The sequence below is a fragment of the Pithys albifrons genome, chromosome 7, assembly GCF_047495875.1.
Source record: "Pithys albifrons albifrons isolate INPA30051 chromosome 7, PitAlb_v1, whole genome shotgun sequence".
Taxonomy (NCBI): Eukaryota; Metazoa; Chordata; class Aves; order Passeriformes; family Thamnophilidae; genus Pithys; species Pithys albifrons.
The window spans coordinates 56419873-56436235 of NC_092464.1; the positions used below are offsets into that span (position 1 = coordinate 56419873).

Consider the following 16363-nt stretch of genomic DNA (forward strand, 5'->3'; position numbering starts at 1 on the left):
TAGTTCATAGTCCTCAGAGATAGATGCAGTGTTGACTGCTCTGTTTCCCATCTGCCCTGCACTTCCATTTGTGGTGCAGGTTCCGAAGGCAATGTCAGAGCAACCCTGAGAAAGCCGGAAAAGGGACACTGATGGTGTCTGTAGGGCACAGTGTGGTGATTTCTCATATCACCTCTTTTCTTCAGTTCTAATTGTAGAATATGGAGAATTTTTGTGCCTGCTGCTGGACTGAGAAATTAATTTCTGTGTCCCATTGCCTACCTGGGCAAGCCAGAGCAGAAGACATAAAGAGCAGTATCAATTCCAGTCATGTGTCACAAGACATTCTGTACTTCTTTAAAACTCCATTCTTGAATGTCCTGTTGTGATTTGGTGCTGTGAGCAGCCAGTCACCTTCAGTACCCTGAGAGTGGAAGGATCCTGCCCTCACCTATCATGGTTTGTTCCTTCTCCCCAGCCCTGTGAGCAGCTCCCCAGGCTGGCTGAGAGCTGACCCTGGCAGGCAGCAGAGTCCCTGCTCCAGCACAGCACCCTGGGCTGCAGGACCCTGCTCTGCCCCACAGCCCTGGGCACGCCTGGCTGCACCCCCAGGCTCCACAGCTATTCCAAAGTGCCCCCCAACAGCCCCCTCCTCACACATCCCATCAGCTGGGGCTGTGCCAGCTTTAGGAGATGCCTCCAGGAGCTGCCCCTGCATTGCCCTGCACCCACAGACTCACCGTGTCCAGCACTGCAAAGATTTCTCCTCCATGAGCTCTGAGTCATCCTCCCAATGCTGAGCCCCTTTAAGCTCTCTCTGTGCCTTGCTGGTGTCCCTGAGCTGCCCTGGCAGTGCCCTGAGCCCTGCTGGGCTGTGCACAGGAGCTGCTCCTGGGCAGAGCTGTCTCTCTGCAGCGCTGCCCGCTTGCCAGGAGCTCCCTGTGTGCCAGGAGCCCGGCCCAGCTCAGCAGCACAGCAACAGCCCAGGGCATTTAATGGTCCTCTGGGGGCTTTGGTGCTGAGTCCCTGAACATCAGACCCTGAGGAGAGTCATAAGAACCTCTTGAGAAACCAAAGTCAGATTCAAACTCTAAAGTTTCTTTTGTTGTTAATAGGTCCCACTGAGGGACCCAACTGAGAAAACATCTCCAGGATCTGGTCAGTGTACAAACCTGGAAACAGTGATGACAGTTCACAGAATCACAGATCTGTCAGGGTTGGAAGAGACCTTCAAGATCTTTTGGCCAATTCTGAATGCAGCACCACCATAATCACCTGCAAACCATATTCAGTAGTGATGTATCCAGACGCCATGTGAACACTTCCAGAGAAACCACCACCTCTCTGAGCTACTTATTTCAGTGCATGAATACTCTCTCAGTGAAAAAGGGTTTTTTAAAGTATCTAATCTGAACCTTGATTGATGCAGTTTAAGGCCATTTCCTCTCTTCCTATCACTGTAGCCTTGGTAGAACAGACCAATTTCCACCCCACTAAAGTCTCCTTTTGGGTCTTTGTAGATAGCAATGAGGTGGTCCCAGAGCTTCCTCTTCTCCAGACTCAAGAATACCAGTTCCCTCAGGTATTCCTCATGATATGTTTTTTCCTGACCCCTCCACAGCTCTGCTCCTTTCTCTGGACATGCTCCAGCCCCTTGATGTCCTTTTTGCAGTGAGGGGGCCAGAACTGGACATAGAACTCAAAGTGGGACCTCACCAGTGCCCAGTAAAGAGGGACAATCCCTCTCCTGGTCCTGCTGGCCACACTAATATCAATACAGGCCAAGATGCCATTGGGCTTCTTGCCCACTTGGGCACACTCTGGCTCAATCCAGCCGCTGTCAAGCACCACCCCCAAGTCCTTTTCTTCTGAGCACCTCTCAGGACACTGCCCCCAGCCTGCAATATTCCATGGAGTTGTTGCTACTCAAGAACAGGACCTGACACTTGGCCTTATCAACCCAGCCTGTTCAGACCCTCTGCAGAGCCTTCCTGCCCTCCAGCACATCCACAATCTCTCCCACCTTGGTGTTGTCCACGACTTTTCTGAGGGTGCACTCCATCCCCTTGTTCAGATCATCAATAACAATGTCAAATAGGACCAACCCCAACACTCAGCCCTGGGGAACCCCACTAGTGACCAGCCCCACCTCGATTTGTTTCCATTCCCCACCACTCTCTGGGCCATCAGTCAGTTTTTCACCCAGCAAACAGTTCCCTCATCCCAGCCATGAGCAGCCAGTTTCTGCAGGAGATGCTGTGGGAGGTGGTGCCAAAGACTTGACTGAATTCCAGAGAGACACATCCACAGCTTTCCCTCATCTCCTGAGTGGGTCATTTTGTATTAGAAAGAGGGTCAGTGTGGTCGTGCAGGATCTGCCTTTCCCATAACCACAGTGACTGACCCTTATTCCTTGGGTTCTTTCATGTGCCATGTGATGGCACTCAGGATGATCTGCTCCATGGACTTCTCTGGTACTGAGGTCAGGCTGACAGGCCTGGAGTTCTTCAGATCCTTCTGGCCCTGTCTGTAAATGAACATCACAGTTGCTGATTTCCAGTCAGCTGGGACTTCTCCAGTTCACCAGGACTGCTGGGCAATGAGTGAAAGTGGCTTGGCCAGCTCTTCCTCCAGCTCCCTCAGCACTCTCAGGTGCATCCCATCTGGGCTCACGGACTTGTGGTGGTCTCATTGGCAGAGCAGGTCACTCATCATTTCCTCCTGGATTACAGGGGATTCATTCAGACTCTCATCACCAACTTCCAGCCCTGGGATCTGGGTATCCTGAGGACAACTGGGTTACGTGTTAAAGACAGAGGCAAAGAAGGCATGAGGTCTCTCAGCTTTTTCTTCCTCCCCTTGCCCTGTGCTGCCCCTGCATCCAGCAAAAGATGGAGACTCTCCAGAGCCCTCCTTTTGCTGACTGTGGATTCAGAGACACATTTTTTGCTGTCTTTAACTGCAGTGGCCAAATTCAGATCCTATTTTCCTTTGGCCCTTTAATTTTTTTTCCAACATAACCTCACAATATCCCTGTACTCCCCTATGTTTCTTGCCCCTTTTCCCAGAGGTGACACACTCTCTTTTTTTCCCCACCCTGAGTTCCAGCCTGGGTTCTCTGTTTAACCAGGCCATGCTTTTTGCCCTCTGGCTTGTCTTATGGCACAAAGGCAGAGCTCCTGGAGCTTTCAGATTTTTCTTCTTAACGTACCTCCAGCCTTCCTGGACCCCATCTTTGAGGATTGACTCCCCAGGGGCTCCATCAATCATTCTCCCAAAGAGGCCAAATTCTGTCTGTTGTCAGTCCCAGGTGTCAGTTCTGCTGCCCCCTCCTTCCTTCACCCACCATGTAAAACGCTATTTCCCTGTTTGTATCTGCCCCTTCATATTTTCCTTCAACATAACCTCACAATACCCCTGTAGTCCCCCAGGTTTTCTGTCCCTCCTTCCACTGTCTCTTTTTTATCCCCCTGAGTTCCAAACTAAGTTGTTGGTTTAACCAAGCCCCCTTGCTTGTTTTAGGGCACAGCCTGATCCTGGAGCTTAATATTTCCTTCTTAAAGCAGGTCCAGCCTTCCTGGACTCCTCTGTTCTTTAGGACTGACTCCCAAGGGGTTCTATCAATCAATCTCCCAGGCAGGCCGCAGTCTGCCCACCATCAGTGCCAGGTGTCAGTTCTGCTGCCCCCTCCTTCCTCACCCAAATGGAAAATGCTGCCATTCAGTGTCTCTGTGCCCAAGATGGCCCCAACCACCACATCCCCCACCAGTCACAGAATCACAGAATGGTTTGTGTTGGGAGGAACCTTAAAGAACAGCTCGTTCCAACCTCCATCATGGGCACGGACACCTTCCACTAGACCAGGTTGCTCAGAGCCTCATCCACAACTTCTGAGGATGGGGCAGTCAGAACTTCTCTGAGCAACCTGTGCCAGGGCCTCACCATCCTCACTGTAAAGAATTTCTTCTAAATATCTCATCTAACCCTTCCTTCTGTCAGTGTGAAGCCATTTCCCCCTTCTCCTGTCACTCCAGGACCTTGGAAGTAGTCTTTCTTCATCTTTCTTTTAGGCTCCCTTCAGGTCCTGGAAGGCCACAATTAGGTCACCCCAAGGCCTTCTCTTCTCCAGGCTGAACAATCCCAATTCTCTCAGCCTTCCCTCATGGCAGAGCTGCTCCATCCCTCTGATCATCTTGGTGGTCTGTTCTGGACTCGCTCCAACAGCTCCATGTCCTTGCTGTGCTGGGAACCCAGAGCTGGAGGCAGCTCTGCAGGTGGGGCAACATCCAACCAGGTGTGTTCCAGCAAGGACAGTGTGGAACCTCCTGGAACCAAAGGGGACATTGTGACACCACAGAACCTCCTGGAACCAAAGGGACATTGTGACACCACAGAACCTCCCGGAACCAAAGGGGACATTGTGACATGGCCCACCCTTTGCAAGCAAGAAGGAACAATGAACACTGGAGAACATCATGGAAGTAAGGTACCATTTAGGCACTTTAGGGCCACATGGAACTGAAGGAACTGTGGGACACTGTGGAACCACTTGGAATCAAAGGGCCACTGCCAGAGCTCATAGAACCATAGGAAACCAGGGACACTGCAGAACCTCATGGAATGAAGGGGACAATGTGACACTGCAGGGCCTCATGGAACCAAACAAACCCTGAGATATTTCAGACCCCCATATGTGTTGGGTCTGGCTGAGCTGGAGTTCATTTCCCCACACCAGCCCTCACAGCCCTGCATCAGTCAACCCACCACAGTCTTTTTGTCACTGGACACAGAGTTTGTCAGCTGAGCTGCTCATCTCTTTATTGTGCTGAGTTTGGGAACACACCAACATAAACAAGGGCTCTGTGCTTTGCCCTTACACTGATGGCCTTGTCCTGCTGGGGGAGCATCTTCTGGGGATGATGGAGGAATTCACCCTCCCTGTCTGCCTGAGATTGATGTGAATGGCTTTATAATGAAGTCTCCCATGGTCTTTGCTCATCCTTATGTGAGCTGTTTGATACTGGTAATAATATTAACTAATACTGTTGGCACACTGTGGGGTTTGTGGATTCTGGTGTGTCTTCCTGGTGTAAGAGAAAACAAACTTTAGGTGATAATATATCGAAATCTGTCCTGAGGCATCCAGATCCTGAGTGGCAGGTGGTGTGGGAGAATTTGGGCAGGTTCCTGGGGCAAGTATCACCTCCCATCATCTGGGACTTCACACCTCAACAGATAATCCACCCTGGCCAACTGACCCGTCACCTGATGGAAGGTGCCCTGCCTGCCCCAGTGAAAACCAGCAGCTTCTCACCCTGTCCTGGGGCCTGGTCTGAGCCTGTAGAGCCACAGTTGAGTACCCTCAGAGGACTGTAGGGGAGGCAGGGACCCAAACTGCATTGGAGGACACTGTGGCTGAAACACAGACTCAAATCACAACTACAGTAATTGCCCCAGAAGTGAAAAGAAAAAGATGGGTACGGTGAGTGACAGGTCTGAGTCATCGATTAGTAAGGGAGGAAGAAGAAGAAGAAGAAGGAGAATCAGGAGAGGAGGGGGAAGATCAAGAAGCCAGTTCTACTGCAAAGAAATGTCAAGGAGTGAGACAAATCTAAGAGGAAACCAAAGTTACCCAATCCCTGAGCTCATTAGAACATCAGGACTTGTGAAAAGATTCCAGCTGCCAGCCAGGTGAGTGGATCCCTTCCTGGCTGCTTTGATGCCATGATAAGAGGGCTGATAGTGAGCAATTGGAAGGTCATGTAGCCCAAAAACTGGGATCCCTTGCTAGAGAAGGGAAAATTGAAAGAGGAGTTGGAAAATAAGGAGAAATTTGCAGTCTCTGGAGATGCCTCTTCTCCAGAGTGAGGGCAAGAGATCCATTGAAGGGATACCTTGTGAACTCTTCAGGGAAGTGGAGCACTGCAGACAAAGGTATCCAGTACTTGAGAGAATTAGCAGTGCTGGGAATCACCTGTAGTAATCTAAGAGGTGATAACAGCCCTAAAGATCTATAGGATGTTCCTTGCACAATGGGCATGGGGAGGAGGGTGGTTCAAAGCACCCCTGCATCACATTCCAAAAGCCTGGCAGCACTGTGTTCCCTCCAGGGGGATACACCACCTCTAGAGGTGGCATCCTCCTGGCTCTGAAATGTAGAAGAAACTCTGGGCACTTCCTCATCCCCATGGCCCAGCAGCTCAGCTCTCAGGGGCAGCCCAGGAGATCAGTCCTCTCATGCCCCAGCCAGAGGGAAAGGGAGTCCCAAGCACAGGCCATGTGGTGATCTCTGGTTCTTCCTGCGTGACCAGAGGGAGACATGAGGAAGTGGGATGGTGAACCCACCTTTGAGCTGGGAGCCCATGGAGGTGAACTGAGAGGGAAGAGAGCTGTGGAGAAGGGGTCAGCCAAGAAGGATGTCCATGTAGTTGCTGCAGGGACACAAGAAGACAATCAGAAATCTCCCAGGCATAAAAGGACTAAAATCAACACTTTTGATCCTGGTGATGGGACTTCTGGTCTGGTATCACAGAGGTCAGACAGTGAATACTCTGGCCAAGAACAGGAATAGAGGGTCCCTGCCTTTGTCCAACAGGAGGAAAGGGCTGACCAGGCACACTGCACTGTGTGGATTCGATGGCCTGGCACAGAAGATCCACAGAGGTGTAAAGCTTTAGTAGACACTGGTGGCCAGTGCACACTGATGGCATCAGGGCACAGGAGTGCAGAACCCTCTGGATCTCTAGAGTGGCAGGGGGTTGCCAGGAGCTGTCTGTGTTAGAGACTGAGGTGAGTTTAGAGGGAAGAGTGGGAAAAGCCTCCCATGGAGAGTGGCCCAGACTGGCCTTGATTTCATCTCAAGGTGTCCCAGGACATCCATCACAGACCAGCCCCTCCCAATGACCATTCCCAGCACTGGTTTGTCACCCACCTCTGAGAGGTGGTTTCTTCCTTCCCAGAGGGACATCAAATGACTGGGCCAGAAGTGCAAGAGATCCCAAGTCTTTGTCCCCTCAGGCACAGCATCGTCTGTGCTACCAAGGGCTGTGAGCAGACCTGCTGTGCTGAGGCTCTGGGGCCTCGTGACCTCCTGGCACAGCCCCAGGAAGGCTGGGCACTGTCACCCCTTGTCCTGCCCTCAGCATCACCCCCCATGCCAGTGCCCCCAGCAGAGCCCTGAGCAAGGTGTGAGGGACAGGATGTGCCTTCCCCAGGCTGGGGGTCAGGGCTGGGCCTTTCTGCTGCCTCCAGCCAAGCCAGGCTTTGCTCAGCACCTGAGCTGCTGCCCAGAGCCTTTGCCTCCCTGTAGTCGTGGCCTCCAAGGATCTGCTGGGATGAGTCCCTGGGGAGGCTTTGTCAGGATTGGCCCCTGGGGGGGGCTCCTTAAAGTTTCAAGGGACTGCAGGTTTTTCCAAGTACTTTGAGTTTTGCTTTTGACTTGGAGTCTGTGAGAGGTTTGTGCAATCATGGCCTCTAATTATCAGCTGTAACAAGTCCCTTGAGAGTCTTAGGAACAAAACTCAGTGGGGCTCATTAATGCTTCAAGGTACTCAAAACTTATTGAGGTATTTCTTTTTGACACCCATTCTGTGAGAGGTTTGTGAAATCACGGCCTGCAATGATCTGCTTTAATTAGTCCCTTGAGAGGCTTTGTCAGTAACAGCCCAAGGTGAGGCTTGTTAATGCTTCAAAGGACTCAACATTTATTAAGATACTTTCCCTTTCCTTTTGAAACTGAGTCTATGAGAGGTTTGTTCAATCAAGGCTTCCAATTATCTCCTCCTACCAGTCAGTGAAGAGCCTGTATTGGGAATGGCCCTCAGTGGGACCCGTTAGTGGTTTGAGATACTTTGTGATTTTCTTCTGGCTTTGACTTGTGGAAAGGTTTGTGCAATCTCCTCTCAGTACCTGAGGCTCAAGGGCTCAGCACCAAATGCACCATGGGGCTTGTTAAGATAAAGCAAGACCTAACAGATCATGGCTCTTTCTGAGTTTGTCCTCTAATCAAGGAGAGTTAATTAAGTAATTTCCCTAATACAGTTTTGAAGAAAGATTTCAAAGAGCTTCTAACAAATGTGCATTTCTATTTTAAATGATTTGGATAATTACTTTTCTTTTTAGAGAAGAGGTGACCGCAGCATTCTCTGATTGATGTTGACCAAGGTTCCCTCCTGAAAAGGTTTGGACTAATTGGAGAGCAATCCCTTGAGGTCTGACAGTGTGGACAACCTTGCTCCACACCTCCCCAGCCCCATCATGTCTCTCATTAGTCAGCTGGGACCTGCTTTGCTCTGAGAACTGGCTGAACACAGGCAAGAGGGATTTTTCCTCTATTTTTGCAGCAATCTGAAACTCATAAGTTTCACCATTGAAAACAAACACACTCCTCGGACTTTCACCTCAAATCCCCCCAGTTTTACCCCAAATCCCCACGATTCCACTCAAAATCCCATAATTACCCTCAAAATTCCTTTAATTCCACCGAAAGATACCCTGATTTTCCCCTCATACCATTCTACTCCAAGTTGCTTTAATTCCAACTCATATCTCTATAAACCCATCAAAGTCCTGCTGATTTTGCCCCAAATCTCCCGTGTCTTCCACCCAAAATTCTATTAATTCCACATAAAACTCCTCTCCTTTACCCCCAAATCCACTTAATTTTCCTGAAGATCTCCATTATTTTTGCCCAGAGTTCCCTTAATTCCATCTATAACCTCCCCAATCCCATATATTTCACCAAAAATTACTTTAATTTCACCCAAAATTTCTCAATTCTCTTTATTTCCACCTCAAATCTTCTTTACTACATGCAAAATTTCCTTATTTCTACCCAACATATCCCTAATTCAACCCCAAATCTCTGACCTCCACTCAAAAATACCTTGATCCCTCTTACAATCCCAAGTATTTCATCCCAAATCCTGAAGGTTCCACAGAAATCCCCTTAATTTCACAAGTGCCGGGTCCTGCACTTTGGCCACAACAACCCCCTGCAGCGCTCCAGGCTGGGCACAGAGTGGCTGGAGAGCAGCCAGGCAGAAAGGGACCTTGGAGTACTAATTGACAGGAAGCTCAACATGAGCCAACAGTGTGTCCAGGTGGCCAAGAAGGCCAATGGGATCCTGTCCTGTTTCAAAAATAGCATGACCAGCAGGACCAGGGCAATGATCCTTCCCCTGTACTCTGCGTTGGTGAGGCCACACCTTGAGTACTGTGTTCAGTTCTGGGCCCCTCAGTTCAGAAAGGATATTGAGGTGTGGAGCGGGTCCAGAGAAGAGCAACAAGGCTGGTGAAGGGACTGGAGCACAAGTGCTGTGGGGAGAGGCTGAGGGAGCTGGGATTGTTTAGCCTGGAGAAGAGGAGGCTCAGAGGTGACCTCATCACTGTCTATAACTACCTGAGAGGAAGTTATAGCCAGGTGGGGGTTGGTCTCTTCTCCCAGGCACTCAGCAATAGGACAAGGGGGCACGGGCTTAAGCTCTGCCAGGGGAAATTTAAGTTGGATATCAGAATAAAATTTTTTACAGAGAGAGTAATCAGGCATTGGAATGGGCTGCCTGAAGAGGTGGTGGATTCACCATCCCTAGAGATTTTTAAACACAGATTGGACGTGGCGCTGAGTGCCATGATCTAGTAAATGGACTAGAGTTGGACCAAGGGTTGGACTCGATGATCTTGGAGGTCTTTTCCAACCCAATCAATTCTATGATTCTATGATTCTATGATTATTTAATTCCATCCCAAATCCCTTTAATTCCACCCAACCTCTCCTAATTTCACCTCAAATCCACTGAATTCCACTCTAAATTCCCTCAATTCCACACAAAATCCCTTCCCCAACTCACCAGCCCCCCAAGTGCCCCCAAATCCCCCCTGGCCCCCAAGTGTTCCTTTGGAGCCCCAAATCCCGGGAAGGGCCCATGGGAAGGGGGGGCTTGGGGGCTTTGGGGAGGTTGGGGTGGATTTGGGGGCCTGGAAGGAACTTGGGGGGCACTTGGGGGTCCCATTGGGGTCTGAGGGGCATTTATGGGGCACTGGGAAAGAACTTGGGTGTCCGAGGGGACCCCTTGGGGGGTCACTCGAGTGTCCAGGAACAGAATCTGGGGGTCCAAAGAGGGTTTTAGTGGTCACTTCTAAGACCCGGAGGAACTTGGGGGTCACTTGGGGGTCCAGGGAGGTGATTTGGGGGTCCTGAGTGGGTATTGGGGGAGCACTTGGGAGTCCTGGGGCCCTTCTGGGGCAGTTTGGGGTCCGGGGGACACTTGGGGGGCTGCAATGGGGGTGGGACCGACCCGATTGGGCGTGGGGGGGGGGGGGGGCGGGAGTTGTAGTCCCGCCTGTGATTGGCCAGAGCGGGCCGCGGTGCATGACGGGAGATGTACTGCGGGACAGGGTCAAAATGGCGCATACGCCATGTCCCGTCACCGCCCGCTGCATTCCTGAACGCTGATTGGCTGCAGGCGATGACGGGCAGGCGCAGCGCCCAATCAGAGGCGGCGCAGACGGAGGGCGGGACTCGACGGCGCTGCCGGGAGAGGTGAGCAATGGCGGTGCCATAGGGAGGTTTGGAAGATAATTGGGAACATTTAGGAAATATTCGGGGACTCGGGGCGGGCTTTGGGGATCCCTCACGACCCACCCACCCCCCACAGACCCGCGGGACCCCCCCGGGACCGTGTTGGCCGTGACGGTGAAGGAGCCGGGTAAGCCCCTCCCCCCACCCCGCGATCCGCTTCGGGATCCCCCAAAATCACCCAAAAAAATCCCTGAGACCCCCAAACCGCCCACCTGGAACCTCCCAAACTGCCTCGGCCCCCCAGGATGACCCAAATCGCATTCTGAACGCTCTGGAGCATTTGAAACACTTCGGCCCCCCCCAAACGCCTCAGAGACCCCCTAAACCCCCTCCTAGACCCCCCCCCCAACCTCTTTCAGAGCGTCTAAACTGCCCAGAACCCACCGAACTACCCTCAGGCTGTGCTGTATTTCCTCCCAGACCCCCCCAAACCACCGCAGGACCCGCCAAAATCCCTTTCTGAAGCAACCAGACCTGCCAAATTCCCTCAACCTCCCCCCAGACCCCCACCCAGACCTCTCCAAACTGCCCCAAGACTCCCAAACTACCTCAAACTCCTCCTAAATTCTCTCCCAGTATCTCCAAACTGCCCCAAGGCCCTCAAACTACTTCCAAAACTCCCCAAACTAGGCCAGGATCCCCCTAAACCCCCTCCCAGAACCCTCATACTGCTCCCAGATCCCCCAAAACCATCTCTGGGTCCCCCAAACCTTTCTCAAGACCCTCACACTGCTCTCAGACCCCCCCATACCACCCCAGGACCCCCCAAACCCTTCCCTGGCCCTCCAAAGTACTTCTGGACCTCCAAACTGCCGTCAGACCCTCCAAAACAACTATAGGACCCCCCCAAACTCTGTCCCAGGCCCCCCAAACTGCCCCAAGAGGCCCCTAAAACACCTCAGGAGCCCCAAACTGGGATCTGGAAGTGACAGCTGAAAGAGAGAGAACTGAAGCTGAGTGAGACACGTGGGCAGCCTGAAAAAACTGGAAAATGGGGTTTATTTGTTTTTTTTTTCTGCAAGTTGAAAGGGAAAAATTGGGGATGATTTTCTTGAAAAAGGGAACGGTGTGAGTGAGTGAGGAGTGACCTCAGTGTGGGGAACAAAGGGAGTCACCCTCAAAGGGGCTTTGCTTCGGGAGCATCTCTGGATGCTGGAAAATCCTGGGATCCTCCCATCCCCCCAAATGGAGGTGCTTGGCACAGATCCCCTAAAACCCCAAACCATCAAGATTTGGCCAAAACCCCCTCCAAAATATGCAGATTAAGACCAAAGGAATTCAAAGCACCAAAATTCACCTCCAAATTTGCTCTCTCTGGTCTCTCCACTTTGGGGTTCTCGGGGTCCCCCCTGTCCAGGCTGTTGGGGGTGCCTTGTGTTTTGGGGGCCCCTCTCTGGGGTTCTGCCTTTTCCAGGCTGCTGGAGATCCCGGGAATGCCAGGGGTCCCCACTCTGTGATCTGACCCCTTTGGGCTTCTGGGATTCCCCCTCTCCAGGGTCCCAATTAGGAATGCCGAGGGTGCCAGAGGTCCCCTATGCCCTGACTCCCATCTCCGGGATCCCCCATGGGATCCCAAAAAGGAGATCCCGGAAATGGGGCACCCTCAGGACCCCTGGCATCCTGGGGAGGGGGGACCCCAAACTGGGGGACCCCAGAGAGGAGGGACCCCAAGAAACCCAAAGTGGGGAGACCAGAGAGGAGGGACCCCTTTGATTCCCAGGACCCCCGGCAGCCTGGAGAGGGCAGGGACCCCAGAGAGGGGGAATCCTCAATTGACGTGGGACCCCCAGCGGCCAAGACAGGGGAGACCCCCAGAACCCCAAAGTAAAGAGACCAGAGAGAGGAAACTCCTGAGAGAGAATTTTTTTTTTTTACTTAATCTTAACTGTTTTGGAGGGTTTTAAGGGCACAAGCTGCTTGGTGGATTCCAGAGATGGACTTGGGCAGGAGGATCCCCCAACCTTATTTTTGCCCCCAAACCAGGATTTCTCCTTCCCAAAGCTTGTCGGGATGGAGGAAGAGGCTGCGAGAAAGAGGAAGGTGCCCCGGAACCCCCAGGCAGGTGAGGAGGAAGTCAGTGCCCCTTTGCCCCTCCCTTGTGCTGCATCTTCCAGCCCAGCATGGCCCCGGCTGCAGGACAACCCCGCTGCCGACGCCGTCCTGCCGGGGCCGGGTTTGGGGGGATGTCCTTTGCCTTCCCTGTGGGCTGGAGGCAAATGCCCTGCCTGTCCTTGTTCCTTCCTGCCCCAGGCCCTGAGCTGAGCACGGAGAGCACAGAGGACAATTCCCCCCGGCAAAACCTGCTGGCAGAGGCTGTTTTGAACGGCTTCACAGACCAGGAAGTGAGTGGGGAGGAAAATCCACGAAGATCTGCCAGCAGGAGAATCTCCAAAACTAGACCTGTGTGCTCTGCGGAGGAAAAACCAACCCAGTGCCTCAAAGATGGCCGTGGCTTGAGCAGGTGCTCTGACCCAGTGATGCAGCAGCGACATCACTCAAGGGAGAAGCGCTACAAGTGCTTGGAATGTGGGAAGAACTTCAGCCAGAGCTACAGCCTGATCCGCCACCAAATGATCCACACTGGGGAATGGGCCTACAAGTGTGGGGAATGTGGGAAGGGCTGCAGCTGCACCTCTGAGCTGATCCGCCATCAAAGGATCCACACCGGGGAACGTCCGTACGAGTGTTCGGAGTGCGGGAAGAATTTTAGGACCATCTCACAACTCTTCTCACATCAGCGCACACACACAGAGGAGAGGCCCTTCTGCTGCACCCACTGCAGAAAGAGATTCAAACAAAACTCCCATCTCGTCACCCACTGGAGCACCCACAGCGGGGAGAGGCCTTACAGGTGTGAGGAATGTGGGAAGAGCTTCACCCGGAGCTCTGTCTTGACCAAACACCAACGGACCCACCAATAAGGGAAGCCCTCAGAGTGCCCAAACTGCGGGAACAGCTTCGTCTGCTGGTCCAGCTCCATCACCCATTGGAGTACCAATGTTGAATGATCCACAGTGACCCACATTGAGCACAGACTTGGTAACCCATGTTGGGTAAAGACCTGGTGACCCACTTAGGGTAGAGTCTTGGTGACCAACATTCCTGGTGACTCACATTGGGAAAACACCTGCCTGGTGGTCTCCTCATCCTCCTGGTTCCCTGTAGGCACCTGGGTGAACAGAGTGGGAGGAACATCCATCAGGACACAGAGCTGACCTTGAAAATCCTGTGGGATGAGGGGATTTGATGGCTTTAGGCCTGTGGCAGGACATCCCTCATTGGAATGTCCAAGCAAACAATGCCCTGTTTGCAAATGTATCAGTGGTTGGCTGAGGGGACTCCACTCTGGTTTCAACCCCAGATTAACATCCTGATGGTGAGGCAACCCCAGGAGTCAAATGGCTGTCAGTCAATTCCTTTATACTCTAAAGGTCCAATCCCCTTTCACAGGGGCAGGTTTTTCCAACATATCCCTTCTTGGGGTGTGTGTGTGGAGATTCCTCCCTTAGGGTGGGAACCCCCACCAAGGTCACTCCTCGAGGCTGAGAGCAGAGATCTCCCCAGGTCCCTTGGGCTGGGTGAATTCCATTAATCTCTACTTAATAATTCTTTCTTTTGTGATAGCTTTAGTAGAATTGCTTCATCAGTTGCTCTAGGATGGTGCACTGTCCTGTCTCACACTATACTGCTGGTAGGTTTAGCATTTATATTGTGTAGTAAATAATTTTGATTGACATCTTTTATCTGATCACTTGTAATAATAAATAAACCCTAAGCCTTCCATTTTCCCCCTGCCCCAGGGTGCCTCCCCCTCTCCAGCAGCCCCAGCACCCCACACAGGTTGGGAGCTCAGGGAGACACCCCAGAGCCCCCTTTTCCAATCCCCCCTCTGCCCAAAGACCCCCATGGGACTGTCCATCCTGCCAGCCCAATCCCCATTTTCCACCCTTCTGCCTATTCCTCCCTTTTCCCATTGTCCCCTCAATCCCCAGCCCCCCCAAGATCAGTTTGGAGGTCACAGCTCACACTTTCCCTCTTCTCCCACCCCTTACAAGTCATGCCCCCAGTGTCCATCCACCTCCTGATCAATTTTGGGGGTCCAACCCTCCCTTTTTTCCCCACTTTTCTGACCTCCCCCATCCCTTTTCCCCTTCTCCCCAGTCCTCAGTTTCCAGCCCCACTCTGTTTTCAGAGGGGTCCCACTCCCCTCCCGCTCACTGTGGGAATCCAACCACCCCTTTTATCCCGTTCCCCTCAGACCTTTCCCACCATCCCCTCCTCCCACCCCCCACCCTGCTCACCCAAGAGCTCCTCACCTACAGCCGGGAGGGTCCCAGCACCACCAGTGCCCCTAATGGTCCCCCCAGAAGGGGGTTTGGTGGGGACCTTGGTGGGCTCTGAGTGTGTTTGGGGGGTCTTTGCATGTTTTGTGGCAGTTTAAGGGGGTGCAGCTAATTGAGAAGTATTTGGTGAGATTTGATGTATTTCTGGAGGATTGAGAGTTCTTTGAGAGTTCAGGGGGATTTGGGGGGAGTTCAGTGGTGTTTTAGAATAATTAAGAAATATCTGGGAGACCTCAGGTGTTTTTGGAGTGTTTGGGGAAGAATCAAAGGATTTTTGGGGAAGAATCAGGTATTCCAGGAGGTTTCAGTTATTCTGGGAGAATTCCGATACTGGGGGAGGGATCAGAGTTACTGTGGAATGAATTCAGGGATATTTTGGGATAATTGGTTTCTATTGGGATACTCCCACATGTGAGTCTCTGTCTGTGCTTCCCTCCCAGCTCAGATCTGCTCTGGCAGTCCCTGAGCCCTCAGTCCTGCCCCAAACTGCGGCCCTGGGGGCAGCTCTTTGGGTGACGTGGGGCAGCAGAGACCCCCCGGTGAGGCTCTTTCAGTGCAGGAAAGCCCAGGAGGGGCTGGAATCTCCCTTATCCCGGGCCGTGGGATGGAGGGCCCGGCACAGCATCCTCGGGGCTTTGGCAGAAAGGCTGCAGTGGGGAGGGACAGAGCGAGGGGGAGGGACTGACACACACCACTCATCTCTTGTTTGTGCCACTGGTGTGACACCCCCTTGTCCCCCTGAGCCCCGAGACAGATCCAGCAGCTCAGCACCTGCTCCGCGCTCAGCCCCAAGCCCGGGATGGGCCGTGGGGTCTGGGACACAGCCCCGCTCTGGGGGGCACAGCCCCGCTCTGGGGGGCAGAGCCGCTGCTGGGGGCACCGGGGGGGCCGGGGGCCTTTATCCCCCTGGTGCAGCTCCGAGCGCCCGAGGGCACAGCCCTGGTTTGTGGGGCTGAGTCACAGCAACCCACCCAGGGCCGCACTGTGAGCCAAAGTGCCTTTATTGACACCGTGGGCAGGCACAGGGGCTGTGTCTGACACGATGCAGCTCCCCAGGAGTCAAATTTGGGCCGGTTTAGGAGGGGAATTTCAGTGAGGACCCCGGACATTCCGTGGTGCAGATCCATCTGAGTGACATCAATCACTGCACATCCTTCCAAGCTACACAAACATCTTGTGAATCACCTGAGACACACATTTTTAGGGCTTAGGCAAATGGTTAAAAGACTGAATGTCTTGTGTCTATGCATTTCTTTTCTAACTAGACATTGTTTACTGGTTGCAGCCTCTGGGACAGAGGTGTTTTGATTTATTTCTTCCAAATGCAGGACTAAACTCTTTCAAGGTTTTCTTTATCTAAAACTCTGTATGGTTAAAAAAAATTTGTTTTATCGTTTTACTGTTGTTTGTTCAGAAATTCCTGTCTCCTGCTTATCTTTGATAGAAAAACAGAAAACATTTG

General features: G+C 52.4%; 1 protein-coding gene across 1 annotated transcript in view; it reads left to right on the forward strand.

Annotated features, from left to right (window-relative positions):
* Positions 1 to 14292, forward strand: part of LOC139673817 (zinc finger protein 850-like) — a 584874-nt gene extending 570582 nt beyond the window's left edge. The window contains exon 7 of the mRNA XM_071559638.1: positions 13059 to 14292. Coding sequence (XP_071415739.1) covers positions 13059 to 13479 — 421 coding nt within the window. The 3' untranslated portion in view covers positions 13480 to 14292. The remainder of the gene's footprint in view (positions 1 to 13058) is intronic.
* Positions 14293 to 16363: the final 2071 nt, after the last annotated feature.